Genomic DNA, 15,958 nt, shown 5'->3' with positions numbered 1-15,958 from the left:
GTAATAACAGGCCTGGGGGTCCCCAAGAGGGCTCCTTTACCCGGAGAGCCTCTGAGAGCTTGGTTTGAAGCCATCACACCCAAAGGAGAGGACAATTTCCCCCCCCTTTTTTTGAAATTTTTTATTAATATATTTTTTTTTGTTAAATTTCTTTGTATATTTTTTTTCCTGCAAGACTTGGTGTTGGTGGCACTGTTGTAGTTTAACTTCAATCCCAAATTCCATGAAATACAAATTAGAAGTAAAGGTTGAGAGGGGAGGAAGAGGGAGGCAGGCCAAGGAGTAAACAGAGTTTGACTAGAAAAAAAGAAGAGTTTGTGTGTGGTGGGCATTCCCAGGCAAGGCCATTCCTTGAGGGAGGGGGTTGGCAGGCAGCTTGCCTCTGCCTCATGCAGGGGAGGGAGGAAAGATCCTCTGGGGACCCTACAGTACCCTCTTCCTAGGGCTTCCTGCCCCCAGGGGAAAAGCTAGTACCAGGGATCAGCCACAACCTCAAACAGGGCTCTCCACCCACCTCTCGCCCGGGTTTGACTCTCACCTCTGCTGTGCCTGGAAAGTGTGTGAGAGACTGGCTTCCTTTGATCCCCTCCTTCTGTTGGTTTCCCATTTCACAAGATTCTGATATGATGGGGGAAGGGATATAACCCACTTAGGGACTACTAAACAGCTTCTGCTGCCCTGTGAATTCTTATTAGCTTGTCTGGTTTGTTCTCCAGAAATGCCTTCCCAGCCACTACTGCCAGAGTTGGGGAGTGGGGTCCTTGCTCAGGTGCCTCTAACCCTCTGCAGTAGAAATGCCTCCTTCAGGTCCCTTAGAAATTTAATCAAAGGCCACACGTGAGTCCAGACCAACCAAACAAACTTTTAGGGGGAGAGAGAAAGGTGGGAGAGGGTGGGCTTGGCCGCATTGGACATTTTCTTTCCTTTACACGTTGCTCTTGACGTGGCATGCCACCCTAGGGGGTTGGATGAGGGGCTGGCTGTTGAGGAAAGAAAGAGGGAGAAGATGCTGGGGAGCCATTCTACTTTTCATTCCCCTCATCTCCTTCAGGGAAGGATGGAGCTCGGCAAGAACCTAGCTCAGTGCTTGGAGGTGAGGTAGGATCCTCCAACGTCAGAGATGGAGGCTGCACCCCCTCCAGCTTTATCACTAGGCCTCAGAGGGACGCCAGGCCCCTTGGGTCAGGGAATCCCAGCAGCACGGCCAGTGCCTCGCCCAGGATACAGTCTTCTCCCGTATAGAGTATACCCTTTCTCCATTTTCTCCTTCCTTTCTGCTCAGCTTCTGGGAGACTCCTCAGGACACCAAACCCCAACCCTCATCCAAGTTCAGGTCTAAAGAAAAGGCAGGGAGGGTGTGGGGCAATGGTCTGACTTAGAATTGTGTGTCTCAGAGAAGAGAGCGACTCTGAGCGAGAAAAGCCCTTCATATGTAAACAATCTAGAGAGAGGAGAGACGGGAGAGAGAAGGGGTGGGTGGGGAAGGGAGTGAGGAGGACGGAGACAGAGCCAGAAGGGATGAGAGAATCTGAAAGGAGAGAGGGAAAGAAAAAACAAGAGAGAAAACCAGAGGGGGACAGAAAAGAAAGGGAAGCGAGAAGAGAAAGAAAAGAGAAAGAACAACCAGGAGGAAGAAAAGAGAAAAAGGCAGGTCAGAGGAGTGAAGAGGCAGCAAACCAAAGCCAGAACTAGGCCAGGCAGGAGCCTCAGGTGAGGAGCTGGGAGAACAGGAATGCCAGGCTGAGGTCCAGGAGGGCCACGGCTCCCACCACCAATGGGTTGGCAGCTCCCTAGAGAGATGGGGGAAAATGCAGTCTCAGTGCCTGAGGACCGGGTCCAGCGACGGGTCCCACCTTCCTGCCCTGGCTGAGGTGGCAGAGCAGAAGGGTCCCAGGCACCTCTCCTCAGAGGCCAGAGCAGGGAAATCTCCAACCTTTGCTTTGGATGGCAAAACATTCCTCTGCTCCCAGGCAGGGCCCCACCTTCCCTCTGGCTCCCTCAAGTCAGCCCATCCTCCCTTCTCCTTCCACTCCCCTCCCTGCAGCACGTGGCCCAGGCAGAAGGTGCCTGGCCTTAGTATCAGACGTTGGCAGCAGCAGCCTTTACTGCAGTGAAGCAGAGAGGGGATGAAGGGGTGAGGATGTGGTTGCTAGGAGACAGGAGAAGGCCTGGAGTCCAATCAGAGTGGAGGGTACTGGGGAAACTCCACCCTCCCTGTTTTCTGCCTTCTTCCCTATTTCTCTTCTTCCCAGGAGAGGGAGGGAGAGTCAGGGTAGGGAGGGAACAAGCTTTTCCTTTTTTATTTCTGGGCACCAAAGAGAGAAAGTGTGGAGGTGGGGGTGGAGGTGGAGTAGGAAACCAGGAGCCGGAAATGATATGAAAGGAGAGCAGGCAAAGATGTTCTGGCTGTACTGTTAATTATTCGTAACCTTGGTGAGTTACTGTAAGTGCCTCAGTCCTCCCGTGTGTCAAATGAGGGAGTTGGACGTGAAGGTCTCTAAGGTTCCTTCCAGCTTGCAAATTCTCTACTTTTTTGAGGTGGGATATAGTCCAAGACTGGACAGGCAAAAAGGAAGCTAAGTGCAAATCAAAGCCCCTCAGGGGATCAGAGAGAAGTCTGGAAAGGATGAGAGGCCAGGCTTTGAGGAGAAGAGGGACCAGGAAGGATGGGAGACTCAGAGGGCACAGGGCAGAGTCGGGGAGGGGAGGGTCTCTCACCGGCTGGGCGGGCCTCTCGGACGCAGCAGCCTCCTCAGCCTCTTCCATCAGGCACCCGGCTTCAGGACCCCTCGAGGACAGGCCCCTCAGGACTGGCAAGGCTGTGGGCTCCGGCTCCGAGCGCCCTGGGGTCCTCATCTGGAGCAAGGGCTCTTCATCCTCCCCTTCCTCCTCTCGAAGACTTCCAGAACTGTCGCTGCAGCCTCCGAGGAGTGGGGAGCCATCTCTGGGCTCTGGTCCCTGCAGCCCAGCCTCATCCTCTGCCTCATAGCCAGCTAGTTCTTCTGCCTGCTCACCGGGGCCCCCCCACTCCTCAGGCCAAGCTTTGGGGCTGGAGAAGGGACCTCGGTCCCCTCCAGAAGGCAGTGGGCTCCGGCAGGCAGGGGGTCGCCAGGGTTGGCGGGAGGAGGCAGGGCTGCTGGGCAGTTCAGGGGAGCCCTCTGAGGGGGTCAGTCCATTCTCGTACACCCCAGGGCTGTCCTCATCCAAGGGCTCTGTGTCAGAACCTTCTGAGTCCTGCCTGGGTCTGCGGCCTGGGGCAGGGATAGCTAAGAATCAGAGGGGACGAACTGGCCTTGGGCTGCAGAAGCTACAGCTTTATCCCCCTGCCTGGGCACCTCCCAGGACTCTGGTACCCCCAGGTTTACAGCCTCTCATTGCCAGACCCCAACCCCCTAGTCCTATGACCCTATTTCATAAATTCCTACTTCGCTCCTCAAACAACTGGGCCTGGTCCCCACCCCCTGTCCCCGTAGATCCTCATACCCTGGCCTTTCCCGCCCCCGTCCCCTGCAGGGATTCCCTTCCCCTTTCTCCATGCCCAGGCCTCCCAGCCCCCCAGGAAGCCACCCCCTCCCCCGGCCCCGCCCCAGGCTGCCCACGCCTCACCTGGGGCCTCCAACATGGGCTGCAGGTCCTGGGCTATCAGTTTGGCCATTCGAGCTGCCTCCACAGCCTTCTCGGCGACACTGCTGGCTGCCACTGCCTTTAGAAGGGCATCTGCTGCCCTGTTGGGTTCCAGGGACACTGTCTTAACAGACCTACTCCAGTGCCTTGGCCCAGGTCCCCACTGCATCACACCCCCCAGATCTGAGCTCACCTCTGGACTCCTCACCCTTGCTCACACTCTGCCAGCTGCTCCCCTTCCCCGGCAGGGCAGCCGGCCTTCGGTTTCCTCCCCTAGATCTGGGCCACGCTTGCTGTCATCACACCTTCCTGCTCCTCTCTCACTCCCTCCACCATTCCATCCAGTAGTAACACTTCCCTTCCTCCAGCTGCAGGGCCAGGCCCTCCCCACTGCCCTCAACTCTGTTATTCCATCCCTGTCCTGCTCCCTCCCAGTGACAAATGAGGCCTCACTCTCTTAGCACATCTCTCTGCGGCTGCACCTGCTTGGTGCTCACAAGCTATGCCTCTTTGCTGTGTTGCTACCTCTTGTTATGAGAATTTTACATCTTGTTTTCTTCAGCCACTTCTGTTATCACATCGTTCTCCCTGCCCCCCATCACTGCCACTGCCCCCCGCCCCATTTCCTCATTTCTGAGCTCTGGAACTGGAGTAAGGGTGGGTCTGCCCTTTCTGCTACTATCTATTCCCTCTCCCTGCTAACATGCATGCTTTCTCACCATTGTGATTACACCTTCTAAGAGGTGAGCTCTTAATCTCCCTTCCACAACCCCCCTTCAACCCTGCTCTGCTCCTTAGTTACAGGTAACCTTGAAGCATTATCAATCCTTTCCCCTCTGGTTTTTCTCAATTCTCCATCTGATGTCAGATGTTTCCTCAATTTTCCCTTCCCTTTTACCTTCTGCTGTTAATCATAGATGCCTTGTAATTACTATTATTATTTAACATCTTTATTGGAGTATAATTGCTTTACAATGGTGCGTTAGTTTCTGCTGTATCACAAAGTGAATCAGCTATACATATACATATCCCCATATCTCCTCCCTCTTGCGTCTCCCTCCAACCCTCCCTATCCCACCCCGATGCCTTGTAATTACTAAATTAGTTCTGTAATCTTGACTGAAGGTGGGGCGTAAAGGATCAGAGGTAGAGGTAATCAGATATACTTGCCAGGGGCTTGAATGCACCAAGACCCATGACTCCCTCTGGCCCTGGGCCTGTTGTATCTGGTCTAAGAAAGCAATCTGGGTATGGGGGTAGGGAGAAGGGTCATGGTGTCCCCTGTCATCTTAGGTCTACTTCCTCTCTATATACCTTGGGAGATATGGTCAGCCCCCTCCCCTCAAACCTGGTGGGTCAAGACCTTTAGAACCTGCGTGGAGGGATCTCAGATAACCCTGCTCTTCTGTCTTAGGGCTTTCAGGATCTATACGCCTAGCCCTGTCCTGAAACTGAGCTGGTCTCAGAGTTTAAGGCAGGGGATGAGGATCACAGTTTTGGGTTGCATTGAGTTCTGTCGGCAGCCAAGAAACTGCAACATTGACAAGGTCCTGTATTTTTGACTTTGGAGGGTATGGTTGATCAAATCCTAGCCGGTAGACCCAGTCAGTGCTCAGGCATCAGGCCAGGCTCAGGCTACCTGGCAGAGGCACCTACTGCTGGGGCCCTGCTGTTTCCATGGCAACCAGCAGCCAATCAGGTTTGCCAGGCCTGTTGCTGGGGAGACCAACCAGCCTCCTCCCACTGACTGATCTTTCTGGCTACTGAGATCAGTTTTTCCTGCACATGCCCACTCCCCATCCAGCCTGAAGTGCTCCCTGGTGCTCTGCCCTCCCCCTTCCCTGGCTTAAGGCCCTGGACTCTAACCATCCAGACACTCGGATATATCTACAGATAGACATTCTCTGGTTCAGGCATCTACTCTGGATATGACCTGTTTACTCACTCACATACACACACACACACACACACACACCCCTTGTCACCCATTTTACAAACTCACTGAAGCATATTTGGACATATCTTGACTTTTCATCCTCTGAAACACTCTCAAATTCAAACAAGATTCTTCAACTGTGCCCTCCCTTTTAAAGAAAAACCAATATCTAAAAATTCCTATGTGTAAATTGTATAAATCAGGGGCTTATGAACTCCTTACAAATAGATTTTTGGTTTTCTTTAGTCACAAGCCATATGCAGCTATTAAGCACTTAAAATGTGGCGAGTCTAAATTGAATGATGTACTCTAAGTGCAAAATACATATTAGATTTCAAAGACTTAAGAAAAATGGGGGGGGGGATGTAAAATCTCTCCTTAATTATTTCATATTGATTTTAGGTTGAAATGATAATATTTTGGATATATTGGGTTAAATAAAAATATATTATTTAAATTAATTTCATTTGTTTCTTTGTAATTTTTTCATACAGCTACTAGAAGATTCAAAATTATGTACTAGGCTTACATTATATTCCTACTGGACTGCACTGCTTTAGATAATGAGGTTCCTGATGCATGAAATGTAATCTGATTTGCAGAAAGAAAATTTCATTTATAGGCAAGTCTCCTCCCCTTCAACCTTTATCCGTTGGGTTAAGGGAGGCAGAAGAGACAAAGCTGAGAGGGACTATCTTTTCAGGTGGATAGATCAGCTGTACAAACTAGACCTTCCCAAGGCCTAAGGCTGAAATGATAGCAGACTGTGGGCTGGCTTGGATGTGGTTACTAATGTACGCTCCCTGTCTCTCTGCTGGGGGCTGCTGCTCCCAGCAGCAGAGTCCTGGAGGCCGGATCAGCTACAAGAAGAGGAAGACTAGCGACATGTCTGAGTTCCAAGAGGTTTCCTGGACCGGCACAAGGCAGCGCTCATTGCTACTCCCACACACAACGACACACATCCCCACAAAAGACACTGAGACACGCTTACAGTCTAACAGGGCTTTCCTCAAATACCCAGCCACCCACAGTTACACCCACGTCCACCTGTAGCCTCAGATATAAACACCTCAAATACCCAGGGCTACAAATGCCTGGCCCTAGGCCTGCTCTTCCCCACCGGGCCCTAGGCCTTGTGTCTTGGTCCTCCTTTAGGCATCGCCCCCTTCCTTATCCCCAGGGTACCTTCTCCCCTTAACCCCGCTACGGCCTCTGCACCGGGTGCCCACCTGGCAGCGGCGATCTCCTGGCGCTGGCGGGCAGCACTCACGGCTCGACGGGCGCCCTCGACGGCCCTGTCCACCTTCTCCTTGACTTTGCCCCGCCGAAGGGCCAGAGGAAGAAGGCTGCGCACGCGCCCCCCGTGCACCAGCCGGTTGCGCTTGTACTTGCCCTCCTCGCGGGAGCCGTCGGGGCGGGTGGTGCGCCCGTAGCCGTGCCGCCGGTTGCCCAGCCACTCGCCCTCGTAGCGCAGCCCGTTGGAGCGCTGGCTCACGCCGTAGCCGCTGCGCCGGTCGGCGCGCCATTCGCCCGCATACACCTCAGTGGCCGAGCCCTCGATGAGGGCGGGCGGCGCCGGGGCCGGGGGCCCGCTGGCCTCGGAGCCTGGGGGTCCCGTGCTGCCCACCTCGCTGCTCACCTCGCTGCGCAGGGAGCCCCTCTTGCTGCCCAAGGAGCTTCGGCGCCCGCCCGCCCGAAGCCCGCTGAGCAGCAGCGAGCGGCGGAAGAACCCGCCGGCCGCGGGGGTGCGCTTTCGGCAGGCCGCGCTGTCAGCATCCCCAGGCCCGGCCAGCACGAAGCCTCCCCGGGAGCCGGAGGCCGGGCTGCCTCCTTCGTCGCCGGTCAGGGGCAGGGGCGGGGGCGGCGTCGGGGGATCGCTGTGGCCCGAGTCCAGGGAGGTGCGGCGGGGCGAGCGCAGCAGCGCCGCCTGATGGTAGGGCACACTCTGGCGCACCCCGTAGCCGTGGCGCTTCCCAGCCTGCCACTGGCCCTGGTAGGTGCCTGCGCGGGGCGGGGTAGGAGGGAGAGAAAGAGTCAGGACCCGCCGCTCCTTGCCACCCCCAGCCCTATGCGCCCCTGGAAGCCTAAGAGTCGGGTGGGAGCAACTGGCGTGGAGGTCGGGGAAGGAGCCAGGGACAGGCCAGGTGGGGTCGGAAGGTGTGGAAGAGCAGAGGGAAGACAGGCAGGGAGTGGGAGATCCGTGGATTAGGGCCGTGCAGGTAGACAGGGGAAAGGGGGAGGGACAGACAGGCTGGGGTGTGTGAAGGACAGACAGTCCAGAGGGTGTGAGGGACAGGTTGACGGGGGTGTATAGATGGCATATGACAAGCAAAGAGAACTGTCAGGGGCTGACTGAGGAAATGTGAGGGGACAGGCAGAGCAGAGGTGTTAGGGACAGGCAGGTGGAGAGGGGAGGTGTGTGGGACAGGCAGACAGGGTGTGTGTGAGGGTTAGGTAGATGCGGGGTGTGAGGCTCAGGCAGACAGGGAAGGGGTGAGGGCAGGCAGATTGGGGAGAGGAAAATCAGGCAGGGGACAGACAAATAAGGAAGGCGTGTGTGATGATGGGAGGAGAGGGCAGAAAGATGGGCGCAGGGGCGCATATTGATAGGGAAGGCGTGTAGGATAACAGCGGGGCACCGGGGGTTGTATGGCTGGGGAAGGCATACGCAGGGCAGGCCACCGGGGAGGCGCACGCGGACGAGCAGACAGACAGTAGTGGGCAGGGCCCCGCACCTCCGTCGGAGTAGGTCTCGGTGCCGTAGCCGTCCTGGAAGCCGTCCTTCCAGAGCCCGGCGTAGCGCAGGCCGGACACGCTCTCCCACACACCGCTGCGCCCCTTCAGCCCGCCCAGCCACTCGCCGCGGTACGTCCAGCGGCTCTTGCGCTCCACGCCCAGCCCTTCGCGCTTGCCCTGCTGCCAGTGGCCCTGGTAGCTGTGTCCGCCGGGCCCCGTGAAGACGCCCAGTGACTCGAAGCCCTGCGCCCAGCAGCCGCTGTACTCGCCCTGGGCGCCGGGCCCCGTGCACACGCCGTAGCCATGTGCCCGCCCCGCCTCCCAGCCCCCCACGTAGCAGCCCCCGTCGTCAAAGTCGAACTTGCCCCCGGGGGACATGCATGTAGTTGGCGCGGCCTCAGCCCCCCGGTGGCTCAGCGCATCCTGGGGCTGGAGAAGCCGGCTGGGGGCCTGGGAGCCGGGCGAGGCCTGGGGGCGGGGGCAGTTAGACCGGGGCCAGGCAGGGGGCGCCCAGCGCGGGCAGGCAGGGCCGGACCCTCATCCTGAGTGGCTGCGGAGAAAGAGGGGGGAAGTGGCGAGCGAGGCCCCTCCTCTTTGCCCGTCGCTCCCTGGCCCAGTGGCTCCGGAGCCTCAGCACCGCCCCCCAACCCCCCACCCTTCAGCAGCATCTTCCAGCAGCTCCCAAGCTTTGGAGGCACGGGGCTCCCCCATCCTCCGTTCTTGTAGAGAGCCCCTCCCAGGGCTTGGGGTCCTAACCCCAAGCAGGAGTGCCACTTCTCCAACCTGGAACCCCAAAGCATCGAGTGAGGATGACAGTTGCGTGGGGGGGGGTCCTGAGAGGGGGCTGGGCAGCATCATAAGCCACCCGCTTCCCTGGCTGCTGTCAGGACCCCTCTACCCCGGTTCTTTGGCTTCCCTGGCAAAGGTCGGGGGTGTGGGTGGGTTGAAAACATAGGGGGGAGATCGGAGCAAGGTGGGCAGAGGATTTGGTGGGGGAAAGGATGGGGAAGGCTCTGCAGGGGAAAGGCGAGGGTGCGGATGGGCAGACGGGCAGAAGGGAGGGGGCAGGTTACTCACCATGTGGACTGGGGCTCAGGCTGCCTCCCAGGCACAGCATCCATGGCAGGATACCTCCACTCCCACCTCGCCCAGGCAAGACAAGCCCCCTCCCCTTCCGGAGAGACTGCTCCAACCCGGAGAGCCCAGGTGGGGGAGCCGCAGGAGAGAGTCCCCTCTCTCCCCAGCCGGAGGAGCAGGCAGTGGGGGGCGCGCGAGGTGGTGGCAGGGGTAGGGGGAGATGAGAATAGTGTAGGGGAAAAAAATCTGCCTTGGATGGAGGTCAAGAAGAGGAGCTGGGAGCTGGATGGGAAGAGAGAGGGGGCTATCAAGAAGGGGTGTTTTTATTATTTTCTTCTTCTTATGGTTGGGAGAGGAAAAAAAAAATCAAAATTCTGATTCCATCCCAGCGCAAATCAATGTTTGCTCCATCCCAGCATCACGGGGGAGGCTGGGCCAGGCAGATTTAAAGGGGCAGGGAGAAGAGAGGAGAGGAGAGGGTGGGGAGAGGAGAAGACGAGGAGGAAGAGACAGTGGCGGTGACAGCGTTGGGGGGCGGGGATGCCTGGGCAGAAAAGGATGGGTGCCTGCTCAACCTGCGATGAGGGAGGAGGCAAGTAGAGAGGAGGATGAGAGGCACAGAGACCCCCAGGGTGGAAAGAAACCCTGGGATGCTGGCAGGGAGTGGGGTGAGGCTGAGGGGAGGGGAAAGGAGCCAGGGGGAGGAGACTGAGCTGAAGATGGGGAGGCTGGGGGAGGTCGAAGCCAGCGGGGGGAGGAGAGATGCTGGCGAGGCCGGGAGAGGGCGAGAGGAATACAAAGAAAGAGGTGCAGGGGTGAGAGCTAAGGCAGGGGGAGATACTGTTGGAGAGGGAGAAAGGGAGGGAGACCCATTCTGGGGCTGGTGAGGGATGGCAAGGAGAAGAGAGGCAGGGGAGGAGGAGAAGGAGGGAGAAGAAATAGATATGGAGACTGAGAGAGCAAAATAAGGGTTGTGAGGGAGGGAGAAAGCTCTGCACAGGGAAGGCGGGCTTGGGCAGAGACATCTAGCCAGGAAGAGCCCAAGCAGGGGCTGGAGGGCCGGAAGTGGTGTTTCCGAGGCCCTGGGGAGAAGGATGAACCTGCCAGCTGCTTGGACTGAAGCCAGGAAGCCTTTGGGCCTGGACGCCTGTGTCCACCAAGTCCACTGTCCTCCCTAAGAAACTGCTGCAGGGGACCAGGAGGCTCCCCACTTGTGCTTTCTGAGCAAGCTTGAAATGCGGCCCTTCCAGGAAGCCCGGACCCACAGTCCTTTTCCAGGCTGCACCACCTTCCGCCCCCCCCACCAGCTCTTTCTCCCTCGGTTCTCCCTCTGACGGAGGTGGGCAGACATGAGGGGGTGTATTGGGTTTGAATGGGGAACAGGGGGTCATGTTTGGCAGCGCCATCAAGATGCTGGGGCTTTGGAGTCGTCTCTTTCGCAAACCTAGAGGCAAAGACACATCTGGGGAGGGCCTTACCGTGGCAAGGCCCTCTTCAGCCTTCCACCGCTCCCTGACCATTCACCCGAGGGGCAGCACATCCTGGGCCTTCCAGTTTACAGACAGAAGTAGGCACATACTGTCTTCCCTCCCCTCAGCTTACTTAGATGCTGCATCTACCCTGCCCCTAAGCATTTAGGAAGGAGGACACCATCCAGTTACAGCAGGGTAGATAGTCAAATGCACTCAGGTCCTTTTCTTCCTTCCTTCCTTCCTTTCCTTCTTTTCTTTCTCTCTCTCTCTCTCTCTCCCCCTCTTCATTTCTTTGTTTCTTTTTCTCTCTCTCTTTATTTCTTTCTTTTTTGGCCGCTTGCAGGATCTCAGTTCCCAGACCAGGGATTGAACCCAGGGCCCCAGCAGTGAGAGTGCCGAGTCCTAACCACTGGACTGCCAAGGAATTCTCTGAAGTGTGTTTATTTTCATACCAGGTCTGGTCCACCCCATCATTTTACTGGAAGAGAACTGAGGCCCAGGAGGGGAGATCACTCACCCGAGGTCACACAGTAGAGGTGGCAGAGCTAGGATTAGAACAGACTTCAGACCTTTTGAACCCTGTAATTCTTCCCAGAATTCCTTGTACTTGGGAACCTCTCTTAAACTCAGGAGATCTATTTTTGATTATGGTGGTAAAATAAAGAGCATGAGGTTTGGAATAAACAGGAATTTCCCTTGCACTTTGTTTTTCTAAAGGTGGATATGAGGTTTGAGAAACATATAAATTTTAAGCCTTTAGGGCTGGGACCACATCTTCTAAGGATGTGGTCGCAGCACATGGAACATGTCCTAGCATGGAACAGGGCAACTGTGGGTCTACTTGGGACAAGGGTGGTGGTGGAGAGGTTCTTCCTTCCTCCTTCCCTTCCTTCCTTTCTCCATTCATCAAACATTTATATAGTTTACTGTGTACCAGGCACATTGCCCTGGGCTACAGATCTAGCGGTGAACACTGCAGTGCCTGCTCTCGTGGAGCTCACTGTCTAGTAGAGAAGACAGACAACTAACAAGCAATGCTAGAGTAGTTTGTGTTATGACAGGGGTAGAAATAGAGAATAGGGATGGAACCTAACTTCGGCTGGCTCCCTAGGGAAAGAGGCATTGAAGAGGAATCCAGAAGGAGTACTGGGGCAGGCCCAGCTGCATCGCATCACTCACCCCTAGATATTCAGGCCTTTCTTCTCCACACAGTGCCTTGTACTATTCAGACCCTAAGATTCCCCTTTTCTCCAAAAAGACAAAGTGGGGGTGGGGGGAGGGGGGTCTGTGAGGAAACGAGAAAAGAAAAACAAAGCTATGGACCTGAGGAGATGTGTGCCCTGTTCTTTAGGGAAGAAGGATGGCAGGGTAAGTGGAAGGTGGGGAGCGATGCTTGTTGGTAGGGTGAGTCGGCACTGAATTCTAAGCTGCAAATCAAGGTATAGGTCTGATGACACCCTGAAGAAGTCACTGGCAAAACTACCCTGGCACTTGTGGGGCTCACAAGTCTTAGCCCCACCATATTGCCCTGAGAGAGGCAGTTTTCCAACCACTCTCTGGTCTGTCCCTACCGGTCCTATATAATCCCTTCTTCTAGGGTAAAGATGCTTTTTTTTTTTTTTTCCTTTCGGAGGATGCACTGGTTTGTTCTGCCACAATTTACCAATGCCTGGGGGTCATAGAAAAGGAAAGCAACATGAAGTGAAGCAGCTCTGGTCTTGGGGCTGCACTGTGGGTGGTCCTCCACCTGCATTCCTTCATTCAATCCTCACAAAAAAACCTAGCTGTGAGCAGCCCAGGCTGGAGGCCAAGAGCTGGGCTTGCAAAGATGGACAGACCTCAGTCTGAATCCTGACTCTACTGCCTGCTAGCTGGGTAAACCTGAGCACATTCCCTAACTTTTCCGAGCTGCAGTTTGTGTATCTCTAAAATGGGAACACCCTAACCTATCCTCCAGCTTATGGTGAGGATTGAAATGATCATGTATGAATAGCACGTGTGAATATATATAGAGGGAAAAGCACCTGGTCTAGTGCCTTGTACATAGTAAATGCCCAGTAAATGGGGCTTGAAAAATAGGTGGCATTATGCCAGTCTTATAGGTGAGGAATCTGGGACCCAGAGGTTAATTTGCTCAATGTTGCACAGCTAATATATGGCAGCATTTGGAGTTGAATATCTATCAGACTCCCAAGTGAGTATTATTTTAACAAATGCAATTTGGGGGCCTATTTCTAAAAGTAAAACATGCTGATTGTAGAAATAGGAAAATAAAGCACAATGTCAAGGGTAAAAATCACGCATATTCTCACCGCCTGACAAACACTTGAGCGTATTTTCATATCGTCTTCTCTTCTACGCATTTTTTATTTAACATAATCAGCTAAATGATTCATAGACAATTTTATATCCTACTTATTTGCTTTGCATTACACTGTAAGCATTTTTTCATGTCATTAAAACATCCTTGAATTTTTAATGGCCGCATAATATTCCACTGTTTGGATGCAGCATAATTTGTTTAACCATTCTAGCATAGCACTTTTATGCCATTTGCACAGTTTTTGCTATTAAAAATTAACATCTTTGTTTTTGGGCTGCACAGCAGGGCTTGCGGGATCCTAAACCGGGATTGAACCCATGCCCTCGGCAGTGGGAGTGCAGGTTCCCAGCCACTGGACTGCCAGGAGATTCCCAAAGCATTTTTAAAAGAAAGCATCGGAGATACAAAGATTTGTATAAAAGATGTTAATTTCTGGCAGTTCCCTGGGGGTCCAGTGGTTAAGACTTGGCACTTGCACTGTGGTGGCCCAAGTTCAATCCCTGGTGGGGGAACTAAGATCCCACAAGCTGTGCGGCCCAGCCAAAATAAAAATAAAAATGCTTTATCATGGAAAATTTCAAAGATATACCAAGATAGACAAAAGTAGAATAAAAACTCCCATGTGCCCATCCTTCAACTTCAGCAGTTATCACTTTTGGCTAATCTTATTTTCTCTTCTGCCATTTATTTCAAAACTTAGGTATCATGTTATTTCAGTCTATGGTTTCTTGAAGTTGGATTCTAACAGTATTAACAGACCCAGAATTGCTGGGTGAGAGGATAGAAACGCTTTGTAAGATTTTGGATTTATTTTGCTAGAATCGCTTCCAGAAAGGTTGTACAAATTTGTACTCTCCCCAGTGAGAGTGCTGGTATTATTGCATATTGCACCCTGACCTGTATTTCACACACACACACACACACACACACACACACACACACACACACACACCTTCTGCCAACTTGACAGGTGAAGTGCTTTTTTTCATGCACATCTGTTTGATTGCCAGGCTTAGACTGAGAAGGCACTGCAGTGGAGTGAACCCCCTGAAGGACCCTTAGAAACATGCTGATACCTCCTGGGGACCCCAGCCAGGGCCTGTAGGCTTGGGGGTTCATCTTCCAATTGAGCTGCCCCCTCTCCCCCGCAGGGCAGGGAGGAGCTTGGGAAGCTCTCCCACCTCATCCCACCGGCAGCCACCAGGGGTCAGGATGGGGCCAGAGATCCCCATGGTGGGAGAGAGGGTAAGAGTGGCCTGCGTGGCCAGACACTGCATTTCGTCTATTTGGCCACTGCTGGCAGGACACACAGCTCCCCTCTGCCTATCAGATCATGGTTCCAGAATGTTCTTCCCTGCGTGACCACCCCTGCCTCTCACCGCTCCCGTTTTTGGCTTGCTGAGAAGGGAAAGGGTGTTTGAGAACTCGTTTCTGCTTCTTTCTCCACACTCTCTGTGGGATTGGGTTCTCTACGGAGCAGGGGTTTTTAACCCAAAGTCTATGAACTGAGGGACCCAAGGATGGGCCTTAGGGACTGTGAACCCTCTGAAAATGGGCAAATGGAGCATGGATATCCATTTTTTCCCCTCTGGGGAGAGGATAATAGCTTTCATGAGATTCTGAAAGGGGCATCCATGCCCAGCAAAGTCCAGCATCTTCTGGTACCCCCCTCATCCGTCCTAAGCCCATTTGTTTCCTATGGTGGCTGTGAAGGGAGCAGCCTGGTATTGGAAAGAGAAGTAGTCCTGGGGGTTATGCTACGGGGTTGGGCCTTCTACATCATCCAATGGAGCTGAGAGAAAGAGTCTGAATTTTCCCTGCGGTGGGATGGGGAGGACAAAGGGAGACGGGCAGTCACTGGGACTGAATTGGATTTGGGTGCACATTAAGGTACCATGCCTCACACTGAGGGGCACATGATTGTATGCTTTAAATGATCTGTGCGGGGAGCAAAGGATCAGGGGAAGCAAGGCCTGGGATCACCCAGGCCATTGGTCTTGGAGCTTGTACCTCTGAGCCATGGGTAGCGGCAAGGGTAAGATGCCCAAGAGGTAGAGAAACCAGCCAGGTGACGTTCCACCAGGGCACTGCTCTGTGTCTTATTTCATCACAACTTGCTCGAAGTCCTAGCCCCTGTACATGTGTGGATGGGAGATGGGGTTAGGACCCCCAAGATCCCCAGAGCAGTGCAGGCTGGCTCTACCACAGAGGGAGGAGCTGGGGGCTTGGAGAGGCTGAGAGTCAAGGCTAGAGTCATCCAGCACATCAGATATGAAGAAAACCCTGAGCATTCCTAAATCCCACACGAATACCCTGGTTTATCTCATAATAATGGTTTATATTTGTACATAAAGGTAACCTGAGGATACAGCAAATCATGATCATTACCCACATCCCTTTCTGGCAGCAGAGGAGGAGGCAGCCAGTAGAGACCTCGTGGCTAAACCACAATTATCACACGGGTGTGAATACACGGCCTTCTGCTTCCGGCGCCTCAGTATCTGATGTTCACTCGCACTCAGTTGCCCCCTCATCTTATCCTCCAGGGTGGAATTTCACCTCTTGCAGCTGCAACTGCTATTTCCCACAGAATTTCCTCATTAAATGGGAAATTAGCATGTGTGAAAGACAGATTAACATCTAGTTGACTCTTTCTCTCTGATGAAAATAGAAAAATGGAAAATATATTTTAAAAGTGACATCTTCGAAATAAAACGGGAACGACAATTCAAAACACCGTGTGCCAGGAATAAATGAAGGGAGATATCCCTCTCTGTGAAACTCATTTTC

General features: G+C 53.9%; 1 protein-coding gene across 2 annotated transcripts; it reads right to left on the bottom strand.

Annotated features, from left to right (window-relative positions):
- Window positions 1–1,138: 1,138 nt before the first annotated feature.
- Window positions 1,139–8,674, bottom strand: JPH4 (junctophilin 4). 2 transcript variants are annotated; one of them, XM_060168116.1, is made up of 5 exons: window positions 8,296–8,674; window positions 6,790–7,561; window positions 3,607–3,725; window positions 2,719–3,251; window positions 1,139–1,790 (listed from the first exon to the last, which is right to left on the bottom strand). In XM_060168116.1, exons 1-5 carry the CDS (start codon window positions 8,672–8,674, stop codon window positions 1,707–1,709), a joined length of 1,887 nt encoding a protein of 628 aa, XP_060024099.1. In that variant the 3' UTR covers window positions 1,139–1,706. The 2 variants fall into 2 exon arrangements, with proteins under 2 accessions (XP_060024099.1, XP_060024090.1); XM_060168107.1 differs by lacking the exon at window positions 1,139–1,790 and having other exon boundaries at window positions 2,419–3,251.
- Window positions 8,675–15,958: the final 7,284 nt, after the last annotated feature.

This window comes from Lagenorhynchus albirostris, chromosome 1 (assembly GCF_949774975.1).
Source record: "Lagenorhynchus albirostris chromosome 1, mLagAlb1.1, whole genome shotgun sequence".
In the NCBI taxonomy this organism is placed as follows: Eukaryota; Metazoa; Chordata; class Mammalia; order Artiodactyla; family Delphinidae; genus Lagenorhynchus; species Lagenorhynchus albirostris.
This window is presented reverse-complemented; position numbering and strand designations above follow the sequence as displayed.